This window comes from Canis aureus, chromosome 3 (genome assembly GCF_053574225.1).
Source record: "Canis aureus isolate CA01 chromosome 3, VMU_Caureus_v.1.0, whole genome shotgun sequence".
In the NCBI taxonomy this organism is placed as follows: Eukaryota; Metazoa; Chordata; class Mammalia; order Carnivora; family Canidae; genus Canis; species Canis aureus.
The window spans coordinates 75693595-75713253 of NC_135613.1; the positions used below are offsets into that span (position 1 = coordinate 75693595).

The following is a 19659-nucleotide window of genomic DNA, read 5'->3' on the forward strand; positions in this document are numbered from 1 at the left end:
AAAAAGTTTTGTTAGAACATAGACGTGCTCATTGGTTGACAAATTGTCTCTGACTGCTTTTGCACTACAACAAGCAGAATTAAGTAGTTGTGACAGAGACCATTTAGTCCCTGAAGTGCACAGTATTTGTCATCTGGCTCTTTATAGATAGAATACACTTTGTGCAGTCCTTCCTATATAGTATATGTCATATTTGCTTTGAAGATGTCTTATCCTGGGTGAAGAGATGCTTTGCTTTGTGTCTATACATGTACTTTATTAAGCCCGATCAATGTGTTGTAACTCCAGTTCTGTTTTAAACCGGGAAGTGAATCCAAGTTTCTCAGTTGGGCTTTAGGCTCTTATACTCAGTTCTCATTAATAATTTTATGCAATCAAACTACTGTTTCATATGCCTGAGAATTTGAAAATACTCATAAATGTTAATTTTTATACTTTAACATATCTGTTCAATATAGGTGGACTGTTCAGAAGACTGTAATTTTAAATATTCTGATTTTGACTTTACATTGTAGACCTCAATGTAATCTCAATGTATTTTCGTGAATTTCATCTTTTAATAATACACATGCTGTAATCTATTTTCTTTCTTTAAATGTAATCTTAAATTCAAAAAAAGACTTATTCTGGAGTTATTTTGAATTGTGTTATCATTAAAAAATTACTTACTGCTTAACAGGTCCACGGTACATACCACATTGGGTACGCACTTGGGAGATCCTAGGGGGAGAAGGGGTCCCATTCATACAGCTTACAACATGAGTGAGACCCAATCCCTAGAGTGCGTAACTTAGAGGAGCTGATACTCGAAGGAAGGCATAGCTCCTGAACCTGGGATTCCATACAGTGGCTTCTTTTTAAAGATGAGTGTTTATCTTTTAATGTACTATCATCAGAGGTCTCATCTGTGGAAAAATGATCTGAATTGAGACTTTGCCACAGATCTTAGCCTGGCATAAAAATATTTAGGGTCTTAGTACATTCTTGTAGCTGTTGACATATAATGGTATCTCATTTATACATACATATACTTATGTTCTTCTCTGTTTTCCTTTATTTTACGTTCTGGATTTTTTGCCCCATGCTTAGAATGGCCAATGGAAAGGGAGAAGGTGAAGAAAGCCGCAGATCACTGTCGTCAGATCTTAAATTACGTAAATCAGGCTGTCAAGGAGGCAGAAAACAAACAGGTAAGATGGGGAAGAGCAAGAAGATACAGGACAATGTAGTGAGAGTATTAAACTAGTGTGTTAACTGGAGTCTCTGAAATAGTAATTGAAATTACCATTACATGATTGACAGGTGGGGCATTTGGTAGCTGTTTATGCACTAGGTGGGCCCAGACTAATTTGTGGTAGAACATCAGGCTAGTGTTTGACCTTTTTGAGCATCAGAAGCTATGTGTTTGCTCTCTGATTCATCTCTCCATTCAACAAATATTTCTAGAGCATCTGTATACTGAGTGTAGGATGTAGAGTGCTTAAGTAAATGAGTAAACTAAGTGCCCACACTGAGCTTATTTTCTAGCAGGATAGAAAGGTATTGAGCAGATGTTAGTATAAGTATTTTATGTGAGTTGTTGATAGCTGCTATGAAGGAGAATTTTGGGATGCTAGGAGTGTGTAACTAGTGGGAGCATGTAGGGCAAGCCTGATTGAGGGCGTTGAGTGGTGGCCATTGGAGAAAGCTTCCTTCAAGAATTGACATTTAAGCCAAGCTTGGAAAAATGAAATAAACCAAAAGAAGGTAGAAGGGTGCAATCTTACAAGTAGAGGGAACAGCATGTACAAAAGTCCTGGGGTAAGAAGGAAGCATGGCCTGTTTGAGGAACTGAAAAATTAGGTTAGTGTGGATCATGCCAAAAAAAGCAAAGTCAAAGTGGTATGAAATAAGGAAAAATATAGATCAGGGCCAAGTCATATAGGGCCCTACTGTAGACAGTGTTAAAGATTGTGATTTTTGAGAGCAGTAGGAATTCATTATAGACATTTAAGAAGAAGAATGACGTGTTCAGGTTTTTCACCTTGTAAGTACCACTCATACCAGTCTGTGGAGAATCAGTTGAAGGAGGCAGAGAGGAGATGAAAGAGCTCAGTATAGTCTGTTGCAGCAGTTCAGGACAGATGCAAGAATTGTAAAAGTATTTAGAAGGTAAAACTGATAGGATGTGGTGACTGTGATTTAGAGAAGGATTTGAAAAGAGGTGTGATGGTAGGAATAAATCACAGGCCTCTGGCTTGCGTATTTGGGTGGACAGGATGAGGGAAGAAGCCCCAGGTTTGTGGGAAAATGGAGAGAGTTCAGTTTGGAACGTCAAGTGAAGATATACAGTATGCAGTTGGCTCTATGGATCTACTTCTAAGAGGACTGTACCAAAGATAAAAATAATCAGATTGTGAGCATAAATAGAACTTAATTTAATCCATGGACCAGGATATAGTTTCTTAGGAACTGAGTATGACAATAGCTCTGTTGATGAGGCTGTAGGAAAACAGGAACTTCCAAATGTGTTGTTTGGAGTGTAAAATGATAAAATCCCAGAGGGCAGTTTGGCAATATGAACTTAAATTTAAAATGCACATATTCATACATCTACCCTTTGGCCCAGCAATTTTATTCCTGGTAATCTACCCAGGAGGAATGAAGATCTGTGCCCACAGACTTGTATAAGAATGTTTCTAGCATAAACCGAATGAGGTATAGTCACAAACTAGGAGAATAAATTCCAGCAATAAAAAGGAATGAATTGCTGATACATACAACGTGGATGAATCCCACAAACATGATGCTGAGTGAAAAAGAGCAGACAAGAGTACATATATATAATTTTATTTATATGTACTTCTAGAACAGACTAATCTATGGTGGAAAAAAAGGTCAGAAAAGTGGTTGTCACTGGGGATATGGGGAGAGATATTAACTAGGTGTAGGTCTAAGAAGTGAGAGGAAACGTTCTGTGGTGAAGGTAATATTTTGTATCTTGACAGGAGTTTGATGGCACAGGTGCATGCATGTGTAAAAACTTGTGGAAAGGTACACTTAAAATATATGCATTTCACTGCATGTAAATTTTACTTTGAAAAATAACTAAATATAGAACTCTTGTTAATGATATCCACACTAAAATGTTTAAAAGTAAAGTGTGCTTACAACTGTTAAATTATTTTGAATTGTATTCAAAATATGTGGTGGATTGATGGATAGCTAGAGGAATGAACAGATGTGATAAAACAAATACAGTAAATATCAACAGGAATGTAAATGGTAGATCTATTGAGTGCTGACTATACACATTCAGACTTTTCTATGTACTTGGACATTCTTATAATCTTAGGGGAAAATGCACATATGCTTTGATCTCTAACAATTGTTTCTTTAGAAATTTATCTTACAGGGCAGCCCCAGTGGCTCAGCGGTTTAGCGCCGCCTTCAGTCCAGGGCCTGATCCTGGAGACCTGGGATCGAGTCCCACATCGGGCTCCCGGTGCATGGAGCCTGCTTCTCCCTCTGCCTGTGTCTCTGCCTCTCTCTCTCTCTCTCTCTGTATGTGTCTCTCATGAATAAATAAAGTCTTTAAAAAAAATTTATCATACAGATATATATACACACACATCTATAAAAATACATGTTTTAAGGACATTATATCACTGTATTTGTTATGGGAGAAGATTGGAAGTAACTTATATATCCATCAGTAAAGTGTAGTTAGATTAACTGTAGTTCATTCACAGAGCTGAATACCATAGAGCCATTCAAAAAGTGAGTTTTCTAAAAAAAAAAATAAATTAAAAGAGTTTTCTCTATATGTGCTAATGTGGAGCAGTCTCGAAGGTACATTGATGAGTGATACTAACAGATGTGTACATGATTATGCTACCATTTGAGTAGTATATATATTAACATATTATACTGCCATGTCTTTTTAAAAGGATGCATATACACACACCATGTACAGAAATAAGCATACTTATATATGCATATATTCTATTTGTTTAGAATTTTTCTCATAGGCTGCCTAAGAAATGGGTGTTAGGGATTGCTTTTTTAGAGAACATTAGGAGAGGATCCCTGGATGGCTCAGTGGTTTAGTGCTTTCCTTCGGCCCAGGGCGTGGTCCTGGAGTCCCAGGATCGAGTCCCACATCAGGCTCCCTGCATGGAGCCTGCTTCTCTCTCTGCCTGTGTCTCTGCCTCTCTTTCTGTGTGTCTCTCATGAATAAATAAATAAAATCTTTAAAAAAAAAAGAGAGAGAGAATATTGGGAGTGGGAGGCAAGAGGACAGGATTGGAGGGAGACTTCATTGTGTGCCTTATATTTTCACATTTTGTACCATGTACATGCTTACGTATTCGAAAAATAGCCATAAGCTAGTTAAAGGTCAGTGAGTTTGAAAAGCAGATTGAGCAAGAACAGCCAAAAATTCCTAGACAACTAGGAATATGTGATATCTCCAAAGCCAGGGAAAAGGGATGTTTTAAGAAAGAGTAAGCTGTGAGGCACCTGGGGTGGCATAGTTGGTTGAGTGATCCACTCTTGGTTTCTGCTCAGGTCGTGATCTCAAGGTCCTAGGATTGAGCCTCTTGTCAGGCTCATGCTCAGTGCAGAGTCTGCTTGAGCTTCTCTCTCCCTTTCTCTTTGCTCCTCCCACCTTACATGCTCGCTCGCGCGCTCTCTCTCTCTCTCTCTCTCTTTCTTAAAGAAGGAAGACCTGTCAGTGATGTCTGGTGTTGAAGAGAGCTCTGTAAAATGCGAGTGAAAAACATCCATTTGGCTTAGGAACAGGGAGGTTATTAATATCCAAAGCAGTGACCTTGGTTCCATCTTGTCTTAATTTTCAGCGACTAGAAGACTACCAGCGTCGCCTGGATACCTCCAATCTGAAGTTGTCAGAGTACCCAAATGTGGAAGAGCTCAGGGTGAGAGATAGTCTAATCATAATTTAAAAAAATAAAACACAGTTTACTAAAGACCTGGCAGGTTATTAACATCTCAGAGGGGATAATCCATCACCTGAAGTTCTTGTATCTTAGATTGTCTATATTTATGATTCTTTTCTTCCTTTTCAACATCTGATCTGTGTGAAGATGACTTAGCCTTTTACTAGAGGAATATTTTATGTAAAACTAACTTTTTGTAACAGGAGTTTGCTGGACACTTAATGAGCATCAATCATTTAATTTTATTGTGTTCTTATAGTTTGAATGAGAGTAGGGGTGTTCACTCTGGGAACTTAACAGATTATTGAGTAAAACAAGATAATTTTTTCATGAAACTCTTCAAAAGCATGAGTGTTGAAATCATTATGGGAATGATAGTAAAAAATTTTGTAATTGCCATTTCTATTACATGAGGCTTTTGTATTAAGGAACTGCTTAGGATTTTCTTTCTTGTGCTCTTTCAGTAGGGGGTTGCTTTTGCAAATTGTATTTGGTGGCTGGTAGACTAGACTTGTATCACAGAGAGCAGCTTATCAAAAAGCACGCTTAATACGCTTAGCCTTCACTTCCAGAGGATGAGATTTTTCTAGAGCTACCTATACTAAGGGCTGATTTTCTTACTAAATTATTAATATTTAGTAGGAGTGCCTGGGTGGCTCAGTCGGTTAAGTGTCCGACTCTCGATTTTCAGCTCAGGCCATGATCTCAGGGTCCCACATTGGGCTCCATGCTCAGCAGGGAGTATGCTTGGAATTCTCTCTCTCCCTCTACCCTTCCCTCCCTTAAATGAATGAACGAATGAATGAATGAATGAACAAATGAATCTTTTGATAAAATAAATTATTAATATTTAGAGCAAGATCAAGTACTACTTGGACTTTTTCATGAGTACTGTTCCTTAGAACTTTGTTTGGAACTAGAGCCTGGCACTCACAGGCCTCTTACAGATAGATAAACTATGCATCATCCTCATCTAGCTATTCATAGAATAATTAGATGGGCTGCAAATCCAGTGGCTGAATGCTTGCAACTTCATTTTCATAAGCAATTATCATATATTTATTGTGAGACTTGGAAGGCAGTCCTCTGAATGTTTTTCAAGATACCTCTAATTTTTTAGGAAATTGTATGCAGCTTACTGTAACTTGATCTTTATTCCATGTTCAGCAGTTCGCAAATACCAATAATGATAGTGAAGGTAAATGGTATCTTTTATATAAAGAATTTATTGAAAAGAGACTCTATGGCATATCGTCTCAGAGCTTGGAAATAATTTGTGTGTAATTCTCTTTATTTTGGCAGAATTTGGATTTAACGAAAAGGAAGATGATTCATGAAGGGCCATTGGTCTGGAAGGTGAATCGAGATAAAACTATTGGTAGGTATCGTGTCTGTCAGTTTTACGGAGAGTGGAGAAATTAAAGTTCCTTTGGGCCAAAGAGAAGAAACAACCGTTCACAGATTTTGGCAACAGCAGTGAGCAGTGCTGCCCTGTGTTATATTTGCAGATCTGCTTATGGTATTTCTTTATAGGTGAAGTACATTAAATGTTCACTGAGGGGGAAAAGCAGAAAAATTTGTCATGATTCAGTCATGTCTCCATCATTCTTGTATTCTAATGAGCTCTCTAATAAGCTTTCTTTAAACCACTCCATTTCAAACTATCTATGCTGAGGAATCATGGTGGCTTTTTTTTAATTTCTTGTCAGTCACCGACTGACGCTTTGGTGCGATACAATATAAAAATGAATTATTAAAAAATGGAACTAAAAAAGACAATAGCAAGTCAATTTTTTAAATGTATTAGCTTTAACAGAAATAAATTTTCTCTGTCAAATTGTTACAAAGTTTATAAAACACATCTCAGTTTCTGCACTAATCACCTTCTCTACATTTTGGTTTCCAGATCTATACACATTGCTGCTGGAAGACATTCTTGTATTGTTACAAAAGCAGGATGATAGACTGGTGTTAAGATGTCATAGTAAGATTCTGGCATCCACGGCTGACAGCAAACACACATTTAGCCCTGTCATTAAGTTGAATACAGTGTTGGTTCGACAAGTGGCAACAGGCAAGTATGTCCACAGAGTGACAGTAGCTTTCAGGTTCATCATAAAGTTGCATGAGATCCTTGGTATTGTTTAAACAGCCCAGCTGGTAGAGAGTTTCTGTTTCATTCTTAAACAAATGAAATGAAATTTGGTTGCTACTTAAAGAGTTTCTACCCCCAAATTCTTTGGGGTGCCTAGATTCTCTGAGCAATTTTCTGCTCTTGAAAATTTCCTGCATACTGCTTTAATCTTTAGTCCATGTTCACATCATTGACAGACTACCACGGAAGATGGTGAATTGAGGGATAATCCCAATGAAAAGAGTTACATGAGAGTGGTATGCTTTTTGATTTGTGGTAAAAGAGCAAACAAAAACAGAGAGGTGGGTGTAGTTTGGGTTTTTTGAAATCAGTTTAAGTTAGCAAATTATACATTAACCGTAGTAACAGTGGGATCCCTTTTCAAACTTGTCAGTTCCATAGTGGCAAGATAAGCTGACGACCTCTTTTCTTCATCATTTACTAAATTTCATTAATTAACAATTTAGCAACAGGGCAATTCAAAATAAATGCAAAAATGTCATCGTGTTGAGTAATTCAGATGTATGTACACCTCCTTGTTTCTATGTGGAACCCGGGCTAGTTTTTAGGATCTTTGTTTTATTGGAGTATAACATAGACAATGTAACATATGATAAGTTACACAAATTTTAACTTTATAGCTTGATGAATTTTTACAAAGTGAGCACATTAACCTTTACCCAGATTAAGATGCAGAATAAACCAGGACCCGAGAAGTATCCTTCACGGCTTCTGTAGGTCATATCCATGTTGTGAGAGTAATTTTTGTCTTGTTTCTTCCAGATAACAAAGCTTTATTTGTCATCTCCATGTCAGACAATGGAGCCCAGATTTATGAACTGGTGGCACAGACTGTTTCTGAAAAGACTGTGTATGTATTAGATACAGCTACCTTGCTCTAATAGTTTTTGTTATAGATATATAGAATATAACATTCTATAAACTTGGTTTTTGTAATACTTCGGGAACCAAAAACTATATTGAAAAAACCACTTCCTCTATATTTTTTAAGAGATACTGTCTAAGAACGTGGTCCTCTCAAGATTGATGTCCCTTGTTTTAGCGCTATGCTATTGAAAGTATCTTTTCTAAAGAACAATTCTCAGAAGCATCAAGCAAAGGTTTTTAATGCGTGCTGTATCCATAACATTGTTTGCTTAGGTTTTTCTTGAAGGTCCAGTGTTTTTTATCATCTCTACCTAATGTTGCCAAAATAAAGACACTCTCTGGTGGAAATAGAGTTTTTTTGTTGGATTGGCTTGGTTTGGTTTCTGGTTTGTTTTTGTTATTATTTCTTTCTGAGTGTATATTTAAAGGGCATTTTTTTTTCCTTTCCCTTTTGGATTTTGGATCCTTTTCACACTTCCTGCAGCTGGCAAGACCTAATCTGTCGGATGGCTGCATCAGTGAAGGAACAGTCCGCAAAGCCAATCCCATTGCCACAGTCACCACCTTGCGAGTGAGTGTGCATTTGCGTTGTAGTAGGACTGACTCTGTGTTTTGATCAGGAAAGGAACGGATGATCCTTACCTTTCACTGCAGTGATGTTTGGGCATCTCTTGAAGCTGAAAGATTGTTTTCTTTCTTGTACAGAGGAGACAACGATGAAGAAGCAGCTCCAAAGTTAAAAGTGGAACATCATAGCATTTCAGTCCCTGGTTTGCAGAGTCCAGGTAAACTGATCCATTAGGTTTACCTGGAAGAATGTAGTCTATACATTACTTATTAAAATGCAAAGAAACTTTAAGTCTTTTGGTTTATGCAGTTCTCACATCAGCTATTTAACAAACCGCTTACGAGCCTCCTGTGTGCCATTGTAACACTGCTCTAAGTGCCGTGTATTTTACTTAACAGCCGATGATCTCTGTACTCACGTGGTTATTTTTTTTTCTAAGTATTTCCTGAATGCTTCATGTTAAAAGTTCAAAGTTTTGTTTAAGATCTATTCTACTTTTTCTGTTCCATTGAACAGACAGAGATTTGGGATTAGAGTCTCCCTTAATATCATCAAAACCTCAGTCTCATTCACTGGGTACCTCTGGGAAATCCGAGGTAGATGATCTGTTTGTGGCCGAGAGGCAGTTTGCTAAGGAGCAGCATACAGATGGGACTCTGCAGGAAGCTGGAGGAAGTTATCAGATCACAATCCCAGATCCACACTTGCCTGCCTCCGAAGAACGGTGGGCACTGGATGCACTAAGGAATTGTAAGTTTTATTCATAAGTTAACACAGATACTTAAGAAGTAGTGGGTTGTGTAATGTACTGTGCAGCCATTTAGGAAGAAACCAGAGAAGTGAAAACGCTGACTTTTCCCATAAAGAATTTTACCATCTAGTTGGGAAGATGATAGAAAACCTCCCACCTTTTTAAGTAATCAGTACATCTATGCCAGAATTGATTTGGTGGCAGTGACCAGAGAGGCAGGTGTCAGGACACAAGAAGGAGGTGATTATCGCCTTGAAGAGTAGGTAAGATTCAGATAGGTGTGCAGAAAATATGCAGGTAAGAATAATGGTCGGACCAGAACACAGAGGCCCGAGGTCCTGAGGGTGCTCACATAACCAGAAGAGGCATGGGAGAGGAAGGGTAGAAAACAGGATGTGGAGGCCAGCCATTGTGAACCTTGACAACTACATTGAGTGCTCTGGATTTTAAGGATGGCACAGCACCTGGGGCACCTAGGGGGGCTCAGTCAGTCAAGCATCCAACTCTTGATTTTGGCTCAGGTCGTCATCTCAGGGTCATGAGATCGAGCCCCACATCGGGCCTACACTGGACATAGAACCTGCTTAAGATTCTCTCTCTCTCTCTCTCTCTCTTCCCCCCCCCACTCTGACCCATCCTCTCCCTCCTCCTCCCCTTCTTCTCTTCCCCTCCATGACACACACACCCGCATACTCACAAGATGGGTGGCCCTTGCCCTTGGCTACCCCCTCCCCTTCCCTCTCCAGCTGGCTGAAAATCACAAATGGGAGCCTGTCCCATCTCACAGGTGTACTGGCAGTGGGGAAAGGCTGAGAAGGGTTTCTCTAGCTGCAGAGAACCATTTGAAGTTTTTAAGCTAGGGTGTGACCAGTAAGAACAGATGGCTCTGGCTGAGAGGGTAGAAGGGTTGGAGTGAGAGGAGGCCAGGAAATCATGGCTAGGGTGAAGCCGCTGTAGTAGCCTGGGCTTGAGGCTAAAACGGTTTGGACTAGAACAGTATCAGAGGAATAAAAATAAAGTGGGGACAAATTGAACACCAATAAAAAATAAAGTTATTATTATAAATAAATAAATAAAGTGGGGAGTCAAGAAATACTTCAAACGATTGGCTTGGTTGGTATCAGGGCTAAGAAAAGGGCAGTATTTAGATAATTTCAGTGTTCTTGTCAGAAATCAGAGTCAGGAAGGACCACCACTGGTCACTGCTGCACTCTTCCCCCACCTTTTTCTTTGTTTGCCAGAGACTATGGGATCAATTTAAAAAGTGGCAGGCTATTTAAGAGGAAGTAACAAGCAGGAAGTTGGAATCTTAAGACTAGAGCTTTGGCAAGAGGGTAGGGAAAGGATGGATTTGAGTGTCAGAGCCGTAGGAACGCATAGCATCTCTCAGGGAGTGTTGGTAGAACCAAAGAACAGAGGGCTAATGTCCAGACCTGTGTGGAGACTGTTTGTCAAAAGAAACAGGAGATAGAAATTAAGCCAGAGTTAAAAGTACAGAATCAGTCACGTTCTCTAAGATCTAATTTATTGTCAATTCTCCTGAATGAGCAGTCAGAATGATTTCTCAGAGTTTGACACTGTCGCAGTGACTCTGTCATTGGCTAAGTGGCCTCACAGCATACACTTGCCCATTTAAAATTAAGTCGCTTCTCTTTTTAACAGCCCAAGGAAGTTTCTCATCTGTGAGGTCATTTTTAAAAACTAAAAAACATTTTCTTCTTCAGAAGTATGCATGCTTTCAAGTCATTGAAAGTAAATTTTGTTTTCATTTGACAGATAGAGAGACAGTATAAGCAGGGGGAGTGACAGGCAGAGGGAGAGGGAGAAGCAGGCTCCCTGCTTAGCAGGGGACTCGATCTCAGGACCTGAGATCATGACCTGAGCTGAAGGCAGACGTTTAGCCACGGAGCCACCCAGGAGCCCCTGAAAGTCGATCTTACTACAGGGCAGCTTTATTTTCTTCACCACTTAAGGATTCCATGGATTATTATAAATGATAAAATAAATGTTCTGTGTGTCTAATAAGTTGGAAAAAATAATGCCTGTGTTATATACTGTCTGCTTCTGGAAAAAGCAAACTTTTTCAGGGCTTCTTTTCTAGCATAACACAGCTTTTTAACATCCTTTTAAGAAGTTCCTTAAGGGTATCATTCAGGTTACGTGGAGGAAAAAAAAAAAAAAGAGAGGTAGGCCTGGTATTGGTTATTTAGGAGTGCCTCCTCATTCAGAGGGCTTACATCTTTCCAAGTCTCGTTTAATATTAAATCTGCTCTCGATAGCGCTTTATTTCAGTTTTCAATGCAAAACCAAGAAATGATTGTACGAAATTAATATTTCGACTTTATGTTACTAAAAGGTACTTACTTTTAGAAATAATGGTTAATTCCTCAAACTAATTTAGTCCTGGCAGTCTGCGGGTGCTGTTGTGAATGTGATTTTTTCCTCTCCCTTCCTAAATCTTCCAGTGGGCTTGCTGAAGCAGTTGCTCGTCCAACAGCTGGGTTTGACCGAGAAGAGTGCTCAGGAAGACTGGCCACATTTCCCGAGATACAGGACGGCGTCTTCAGGGGTGCAGACAGACAGTGGAACCCAGAACTCTGAAAACAGTAAGGCCTATCCTCCTGGTGAAGGACAGATGCCCTTTAGAACTGGAACTGGTGACATTTCAACTTGTTACAGTCCACGGACTTCCACTGAATCTTCTGCTCCACGGGATTCAGTGGTCCTGGCATTCCAAGAGAGCCAGGCAAGTAACATTTTAGTAATGGACCACATGATTATGACCCCAGAGATGCCTCCTGCAGAGCCAGAAGGGAGTCTTGATGAGAGTGGAGAGCACTTTTTTGATGCCCGTGAAGCACATAGTGATGATAATCCATCAGAAGGTGATGGAGCAGTTAAGAAGGAAGAGGATGTTAATTTGCGCATCTCAGGCAAGTTTCTTTCACAGTCAAACTTTGATTTTGATTGTTATTAGCTAAGTGATGTGCTGAGATGGATGTTGTTTGGGTACCCACACGTCATCCTCTGTGTGTATGTGTATGTGTAGGGTTTATTCTTCGACGCAGTAAATAATTACTGAATCTGCTCAGTGCCAGACCCCATCCTGAGTGCTGGGAAATACGGCATCGAGTAAAACACAGAAAAAAATCCATTGTCCTTGTGAAGCTTAAGTACTGGTGAGGAAACAGTCATGGTAAATAAGTAAACAGATGTCAGAGGAATTAGGAGGGCACATAAGTCAGACCCAGGGGCAGACAGGGTGATCAGGGAAGAGGGCCTCAGTGAGGTAGCATGAGAGCAAGAGCCACCTGGGGAGTGAGGGAAGAAGCTGTGTGGTGTGCGGGAGCAGGGGGGTCCAGCAGAGAACCAGGGCACCCAGGCTGCCAGCAGGTGCTTGGTAGTGACAGCATGCAGGGGTGAGGGGGGAAGATGGTGGGAGGTGAGGCATGAGAGCTCTGTGGCCGGGGAAGTGGTGGCAGGATCATACGGGGACTTGGTAGTTTCCAGCTTGTAACTTTTAAGATGCTCACTAATGTGAAATTATTCGGAAATATGAAAGTTTGCTAAGTTTAGCTTTTACCTGAAGTGAGAAGACTCTGCTGTACTTAAAACTGAACCTGGGAAGTGGGGAATTGATGGCTTTCCTCCATCTTTAATGGCTTTTAAGGTTGTCAGCATATCACCTCATCTCTCTTTTTTGATGTGAGGATGGCAGCGTGAAGCTCATCAAGCTGTTGTGTCTGTCAACAGGAAACTATTTGATTCTTGATGGCTATGAAGCGGTGCAGGAGAGCTCCACGGACGAGGAGGTTGCTTCCTCGCTTCCCCCGCCGCCCACGGCAGGCATCCCCGCCATGGACTGTGCCCGCCCACAGCAGCACTCTCCCCAGCATGCCCATTCCGATGGGGCGGCTTCACCATTCACCCCAGAATTCCTGGTCCAGCAGCGCTGGGGAGCTATGGAGGATTCCTGTTTTGAGATCCAGAGCCCCCCCTCTTGTGCAGACTCACAAAGCCAGATCATGGAGTACATTCGTAAGATCGAGGCTGACCTAGAACACCTAAAGGTACCTCAGACCTCAGCGTCCTCGTGGCTTGGGTAAAGAAACAGAGAGGAGGGAGGTAGAGGATAGTCAAAATGTTGATGCCGGTGAGCTTGTTCAGGTTCTAGATTTGCTGTTCTCCTTGACCATTACCCATAAGTAGTCTTGGATAGAAAGCCGAGAACAGTATGGTTCAACTGGTTGCAGATCACAAGAACAGAAACACCGTAGGGCTGTAGACTGCCTGCTTGTGTGGGTTTCTCCGTGTAAGAACCCAAGTATATTTGGGATGATTGGCTGGCCTCTGTGAGAAAACGTGAACAGCAAGCCAGTGGCATGGGCAGGGCTCGTGTCTCCTCTAGAAAATGCTTTCACTTATGAATTATCTATGAATTGTTAGGGCGATACAGGTAGTTTCCCAGACACTCTAACACACAGAAATTGGCTCCAGGGGCCCCTGTGATCTGGAGACCGGCGCACGAAAGGATTTTTGTGAATTGGAGTTGAAGTTGTCACTGTACAGGCCACTATTTCAAAGCTGACTTATATGGTGATTTCTGAGAAAAGGACTTAAAGTTTGTCATCGGTAGACACAGCTGCCAGCACCTAAACATTTTTTTCATGACTTGGTTTAGTTAGAGGCTTAGGGACAACATTAAAAGTGTTCTTAGAAGCCTTTGAGCTGAAGAATGGTCTCCCTTAGTTTTTCATTTAGCTTTATGTGATAGGTTTTCCCTTCTTCATGTGATTATAAGGAGTGTCATCCAAGGGCAGACGAGGTATCTAGAAGGCCATCGTGGGCCAGCTGGCTCTAATGCAGCTCCTGTCCCCCGTGGGGCCGTCTTCAGGGTGCCTCCGGGGGTGGGAGAATCATCTTTAACCTGAAGAAGTTATAGGTTACTCAAGGGAGAGACAGGTAAAAGGAATGCGGTTCACTTTTCTTCCTCACTAACAAAATCTTTAACAACATTCATGTTGAAATCTAGAAGCATGTACTGGCAATATGAAAAGGTTTCTTCCCTGTTTTCATAAAGGAAAATTATGATGTTCAAATGAGAACCCCGTGGGTTTTATCTTACAGAAGGTGGAAGAGAGTTACAGCATTCTTTGCCAAAGGCTGGCTGGATCAGCCCTCACAGACAAGCACTCAGGTATGTGAAAATCGTGGATTCCAGACTCTAGAATCATTCTGCCAACAGTACGTCCAACAGAATGATTTATTATTCTTTAAAGTGGAAACCTTCTGAGATTCCATTTCTTTCCTGTCTTTAAAAAACCACTTGTTTCCAAACATCATATATCAAGCAGAGGCTGTTGTTTGCTGACTCTGCTCTTCCTTTTCTAAGAGAAGCTGTGGTTGTCAGTTCTTGTGCCGTCCTCCCCGGCCCCCTGGCTCCCCACTCCTCCCCTCTACCCACCCCTCTCCTCTACCCACCCCAGGCTTTACTTCACCTTTGCAAAAGCAGAAAACAGGGCAGGGGTAAGCCTGATAAATCCTAGATCCCTGAGACCCTGCCAGTGCTGCCGAGGGAGGCTCTGGGCCCGCCAGGCCTTGCTGGACGTGGGTATCTGTCCTCACCCTAGCGAGAGCGCCATCTCCCCGTGATCGCAAATGGATCTGTGCTCAGTGCAGCAATTTGTACTCTGTTGTTGGCTCACATGGTTTTGAATGAGTGAATGAGGCCTTTCTTTCTTTTTTTTTTTTTTTTTCAAGATTTTATTTATTTACTCACGAGAGACACAGAGAGAGGCAGAGACATAGGCAGAGGGAGAGGCAAGCTTCCTACAGGGAGCCCAATGTGGAACTCGATCCCAGGACCCCGGGATCACGACCTGAGCCAAAGGCAGACGCTCAACCACTGAGCCACCCAGGCGCCCCTTGAATGAGGCCTTTCTAATCCAGAAAGACACACACAACAAGCCCCACAGGTGCCTAGGTATTCTCTATTAGTCTGTTCTTAATTTGATCTCTGCCTATCATTATTCTTCCCAGATAAGAGTTAGAACCACGTGTCCTGGAGGTGACTGAAGGTTGTTGGACTCTGAGCACCGGCCTTGTATCACCCATCCTGGCTGCAGCGTGGACGCAGAGAGAGTGTGTGACGGAGGGTCTGCCTGTGAACCCCCCACCCCAGGGGTCGCCGCGTGCCTGGGCGCCCAGAGCGGGACTAGTTCTTCCAAGTCCGGCAGCTGCACTAGCCTGTCAGTGAGGGAGCCTTGACTCTCTCGCTCTGCGCTCCTCACCATCGGAAATTCATTTTGATTCAGAACAAAAACCAAATGTATAGAGCTTTGGGTGTAGGATATGAAATTTTACTTAGACTTAAGAAGAAGAGAAAAATCAGATGTATTTATTTGACTTCATTCCGTATTTGAAAGCACATTTTAATTTTTATTTTGCCATGTTTTGTTTTAATTGAGTAGTGAGAGTTTTAGCCCTTTGTATTTAGGACACCCAAGGGTCAGTTGCCCCTGAAGCCAAGAGTTCCGGATGAGGTATTGGGAGGCTGGGTAGAGAGGTGGAGAGAGGGTAAGCCGGGGGAGGGAGGAGCATCCAGCCTTCACTGAAGTCTGTCCCGTGGCCCCTGCTGTCCAGTAGGCGTCTTCGTTGAGGAGCACCTCCTTGAAGGCACAGCATGCCCGTGGTTCCTGTGCACAGAGGACTCGAGCTGTGTGCTGCCCAGGTGGGCAGAGTTAGGTGGGCTTCCTCCCACCTGAGGCAAGCACCTCTTCTCTGTAGCTGGGCTCCACCTGCAATTAACAGAAATCCTCAATGTACTAAATAGCAGGCACTTGAAAATGGGTGTGTTTTCTTCTTTTGTCTTTTTTTCTATTGAGGGGAGGGACTTGGGAAGGGGAGGAAAGCAAATTTTATTTTCTTGGCTATAAATTTGTTATTCTTGGTATTGTTTCATTTTTATGATGATACATTAGACTTCGGCACTTGTGGAAAATTATCCCTGCAGATTGAGCAGGAAGGAAGAAAACAAACAAAGATGCTTCAACTGGTGGCAGGGGTGGGGGCTGCTGAGGAGGGGTGGGTTGGGAGCGGGGGCAAGAGTCTAGGAAGGTTATCTAACGGAATCACTACTGAGTTGAACCATGGCTCTCATTAGCCACGGGTACTGCTGAATAGAAGGCCAGTAAAATTTTAGTACCTGGAGGTTTAACTCGAATATTAATTTTGCACTGATGGTGCCAAAGGGCTCTTTGAGTTAAAAGGAGAGCCACGCGTGGAGCGGAGAGAGAGGTGGTGGAGAAGGCAGGGCTGCTCAAACCAGCTCCAGAAGCACTTCCTCTGACTTCGCTGCCGGAGCTTTCTCCACACTGGTGCGTGACCTTACAAATTGCAGACCAGAACATACACTGGAAACTGTGGGCAAGGGGTTGCTGGCTGGCTGCTCTAGAGTGACTTGTAGAATGGGCAGCACCCTGCAGGGGACAGATGTTTCAGAATCGTAACTGGAGAACTCCGTCAGTTACGTTGGCTTTCTGTGGTTTTCCTTGTGCATCGGGTATACACGTCTTGGAGTATTTTTGCCAACTAAAACGAAATCATTGGTCAAATCTTCCAGTTCTGTTAATACGCAACGCGTGTTCCTCCACTGCTCACACCTTTCAGTAGTGCCCTCTGAACCCTGGGGGTAATCGGGATGTGACTTTCCTCTTCCCCGGCACTCTCATCGCAAGTCATGATGATTCCCTACTCCTCCTGTAAACACCACTACGACTTGACAAGCTCATCTCTGTCCACATTCCTATTTCCTGCCTTTTCAAGTCTGACCTGTGTTTTTAAGTAGACCAACTTGGACCATTCGTTGGACCTCATCTATAAATTAGACTGATATTTTGAGTTGCAGGCCCAGTATGAACGAAATCAGAATTGGGTGTAAACATTTTAGAAGCAGAAGCAGAAGCTAGTAAGACAAGCTTGGGACTTGACTTTCTGTATCTCGTAAGAGAAGCAGGTAGAAACCGAATGGTTAGGTGGGGCTGGAAAGGGGGTAGTCACTCCCAACTCACAGGGTGATACGCCTGTGGCCCCCTGACACCAGCGTCATCATCCGCGGGCATTTAATCAGGAGCAAGGTAAACAATAGAACTTTCACCCTAAGTTCAAACAGCACAGGGTAAGTTCATGTAATTCTTCGGCCCTTGTTTAAGGAACGTTTAGGTTTCTCTTCCAGCTCCGCCAGTATCTTGTCCTTAACAACGATCTGCTTGTCTTCTCCTACAGTTTTCACCTCTCCTTGGAACCGGGCTAACTGGAAAAATGCTTTGACCATAGCTCTAGTACCTCCAAATAAATTTATATCTGGATTTTTAAATGAAGCCCCAAAGCAAAGTCTTAGGTCTGAAAAGATTCTAGTTTTTGAGTGTTCTTTTTGTCCTACCAGCCTAACTTCTCCCCTCCTCCTTCCCAGCCCCGCCTTTTCTTTCCGGCCTTTAGAATCACATGCACTCTACTCTGATACCATATCTGCCTTTCAGGATGATGGAATTAGATAGTCGCCCTGGGTTTTGAGTGACAGTGATCCCCATCAAAGCTGTTTTCTCAAAGTTAACTGGAGGAGAAGCTGGATCCAAGGGTGGTGAACAAAGCAACCTCCCCAGAGCAGGAGAGCTGGGTTTTAGCCACTGAAGTGACCTGCTGTGACCCTGTGCTCTCTTCTGGGGGCCTAATGGCTCCTTTGCTATTAAGTGGCAAATTACGTTTGGAGTGTCTCCTTCCTTTTCAGAGAACAGAGTTAATCAAGGCAAATCAGCAAGCCCCCAAAGTGCTATAATTTAAAATCATGATTACAGCCCTAGAAGCCATATATTTTGCATACTTTAAAATCAGCTGACTTGGACTGCTTGAGTTCTCTCGGCTTTTAGGACCTAAACTGAAACCATTTACTATATTGTACCATAAGAAGGTGCATTTCATTACCTTTATGGCTTCCCATTCCCCAAAACAACTTCTGACTACTGTTAGGATGTGTCTCTTTATTTTAATTTTTTTGTAAAGATTTTCTTTTGAAGTAATCTCGATACCCAACGAGGAGCTCAAACTCATAACCTCAAGATCAGGAGTCACATGCTTTACAGACTGAGCCAGCCAGGTGCCCCAAGATAAAAGTTTTTTTTGGAGGAGAGAGGGGAAATCTAATGTGAAAAGTTTTTTTCCCCCCTTCTTTTTAGAAGCTAAAGAAAATAATTATGCTTCCATTGAGTTGTCTTTTACTTACTTTTTTCTTTTTCTTTTCTTTTTTTTTTTTTTTTTTGGTGATGCTGGTAAATTTGGTGTATTACCTGGAGCTTCTATATTTCAAACTGGAAACTGTCTTCTCTGAAGGTGGTATATGATGTTATTTTGAGCTACTAGAACTTTGGTCAATCTTTCCTTCCCTGTGTGTCACAGAGAGCATCACTGAGAAGTGTGTACAGAGGACCTCAAGATAGAAAATTGGCAGGACCTTCTAGTCCTCTTTCTGCTGGCTAGTTTTTTCGCCTCTACTGTTAAAGTCTTTGTTTGATAAACCATGTTTTCTTCTGACAGGTCCACACCTTTTCAGTGATCTGCAAAATTGTTCTTTCTTCAAGAAAGGAGTTTCTTTTGCCTCGTTCCTTACACCTTCCCCACTGGTACTGATGGTTTTGATAATAAATTGGTAGAAAAAAAAAATGTACCTCGTAGAAGGAAGCCCTGTCTGCCATTTCCGGGTGCCAATGGCTAAGCAGATGTCCTGCAAAAGTGATAACTGTAATGTGCACACTATTGGTTATTTTTAATAAGCCTCTTCCTACTAGAACATTTTATTTTCCTTGTTCACCATACAATCATGTACTCTTTAACAGAAATTACTTTTAAAAAAATCTGGAACTATCTTTAAAAAAAAACTTTATTAATAATCATGTATTTTTACTGATCACATTTTGAAATGCCTAAAAGACTTTATTGTTCTAATTATCCAGATGTACCTTTGTAAAATAGCTCTTTTATGAATTAGCTGATAAGACTATGTTTCTGGAACAAAATATTGGTCATCTAAAAACTTTCTGTTTTCTGGGGTCTGGGAAAATAGAAAATGAAAGTTCAAATATTAAATATGCTTAAAATAACTAAGGATGTGACTTTTTATTTATATTCTTCTTGCTCTGTCTTATACAAGTTACATTAGAAAAGCTTAGGCACTAGCACTTGGGTAGCTCAGCAGTTGAGCATCTGCCTTCGGCTCAGGTCGGGATCCCGGGGTCCTGGGATCGAGTCCTGCATCTGGCTCCCTACGGGGACCCTGCTTCTCCCCCTGCCTGTGTCTCTGCCTCTCTCTCTGTGTGTCTCATGAATAAAT

At 41.7% G+C, this 19659-nt stretch overlaps 1 protein-coding gene across 7 annotated transcripts in view; it reads left to right on the plus strand.

Annotated features, from left to right (window-relative positions):
* The window catches only part of ARHGEF12 (Rho guanine nucleotide exchange factor 12), a 151198-nt gene extending 131769 nt beyond the window's left edge, over nucleotides 1–19429 (plus strand). For 6 of the 7 annotated variants that reach the window (XM_077893879.1, XM_077893878.1, XM_077893874.1 and 3 more), the window contains 12 exons: nucleotides 1090–1190; nucleotides 4839–4916; nucleotides 6240–6315; nucleotides 6844–7011; nucleotides 7855–7942; nucleotides 8444–8530; nucleotides 8665–8744; nucleotides 9044–9277; nucleotides 11744–12211; nucleotides 13032–13348; nucleotides 14406–14475; nucleotides 15318–19429. In XM_077893879.1, the coding sequence (XP_077750005.1) occupies nucleotides 1090–1190; nucleotides 4839–4916; nucleotides 6240–6315; nucleotides 6844–7011; nucleotides 7855–7942; nucleotides 8444–8530; nucleotides 8665–8744; nucleotides 9044–9277; nucleotides 11744–12211; nucleotides 13032–13348; nucleotides 14406–14475; nucleotides 15318–15328 (1778 nt within the window). In that variant the 3' untranslated portion in view covers nucleotides 15329–19429. The remainder of the gene's footprint in view (nucleotides 1–1089; nucleotides 1191–4838; nucleotides 4917–6239; nucleotides 6316–6843; nucleotides 7012–7854; nucleotides 7943–8443; nucleotides 8531–8664; nucleotides 8745–9043; nucleotides 9278–11743; nucleotides 12212–13031; nucleotides 13349–14405; nucleotides 14476–15317) is intronic. The other variant, XM_077893877.1, reaches the window with a different exon arrangement.
* Nucleotides 19430–19659: the final 230 nt, after the last annotated feature.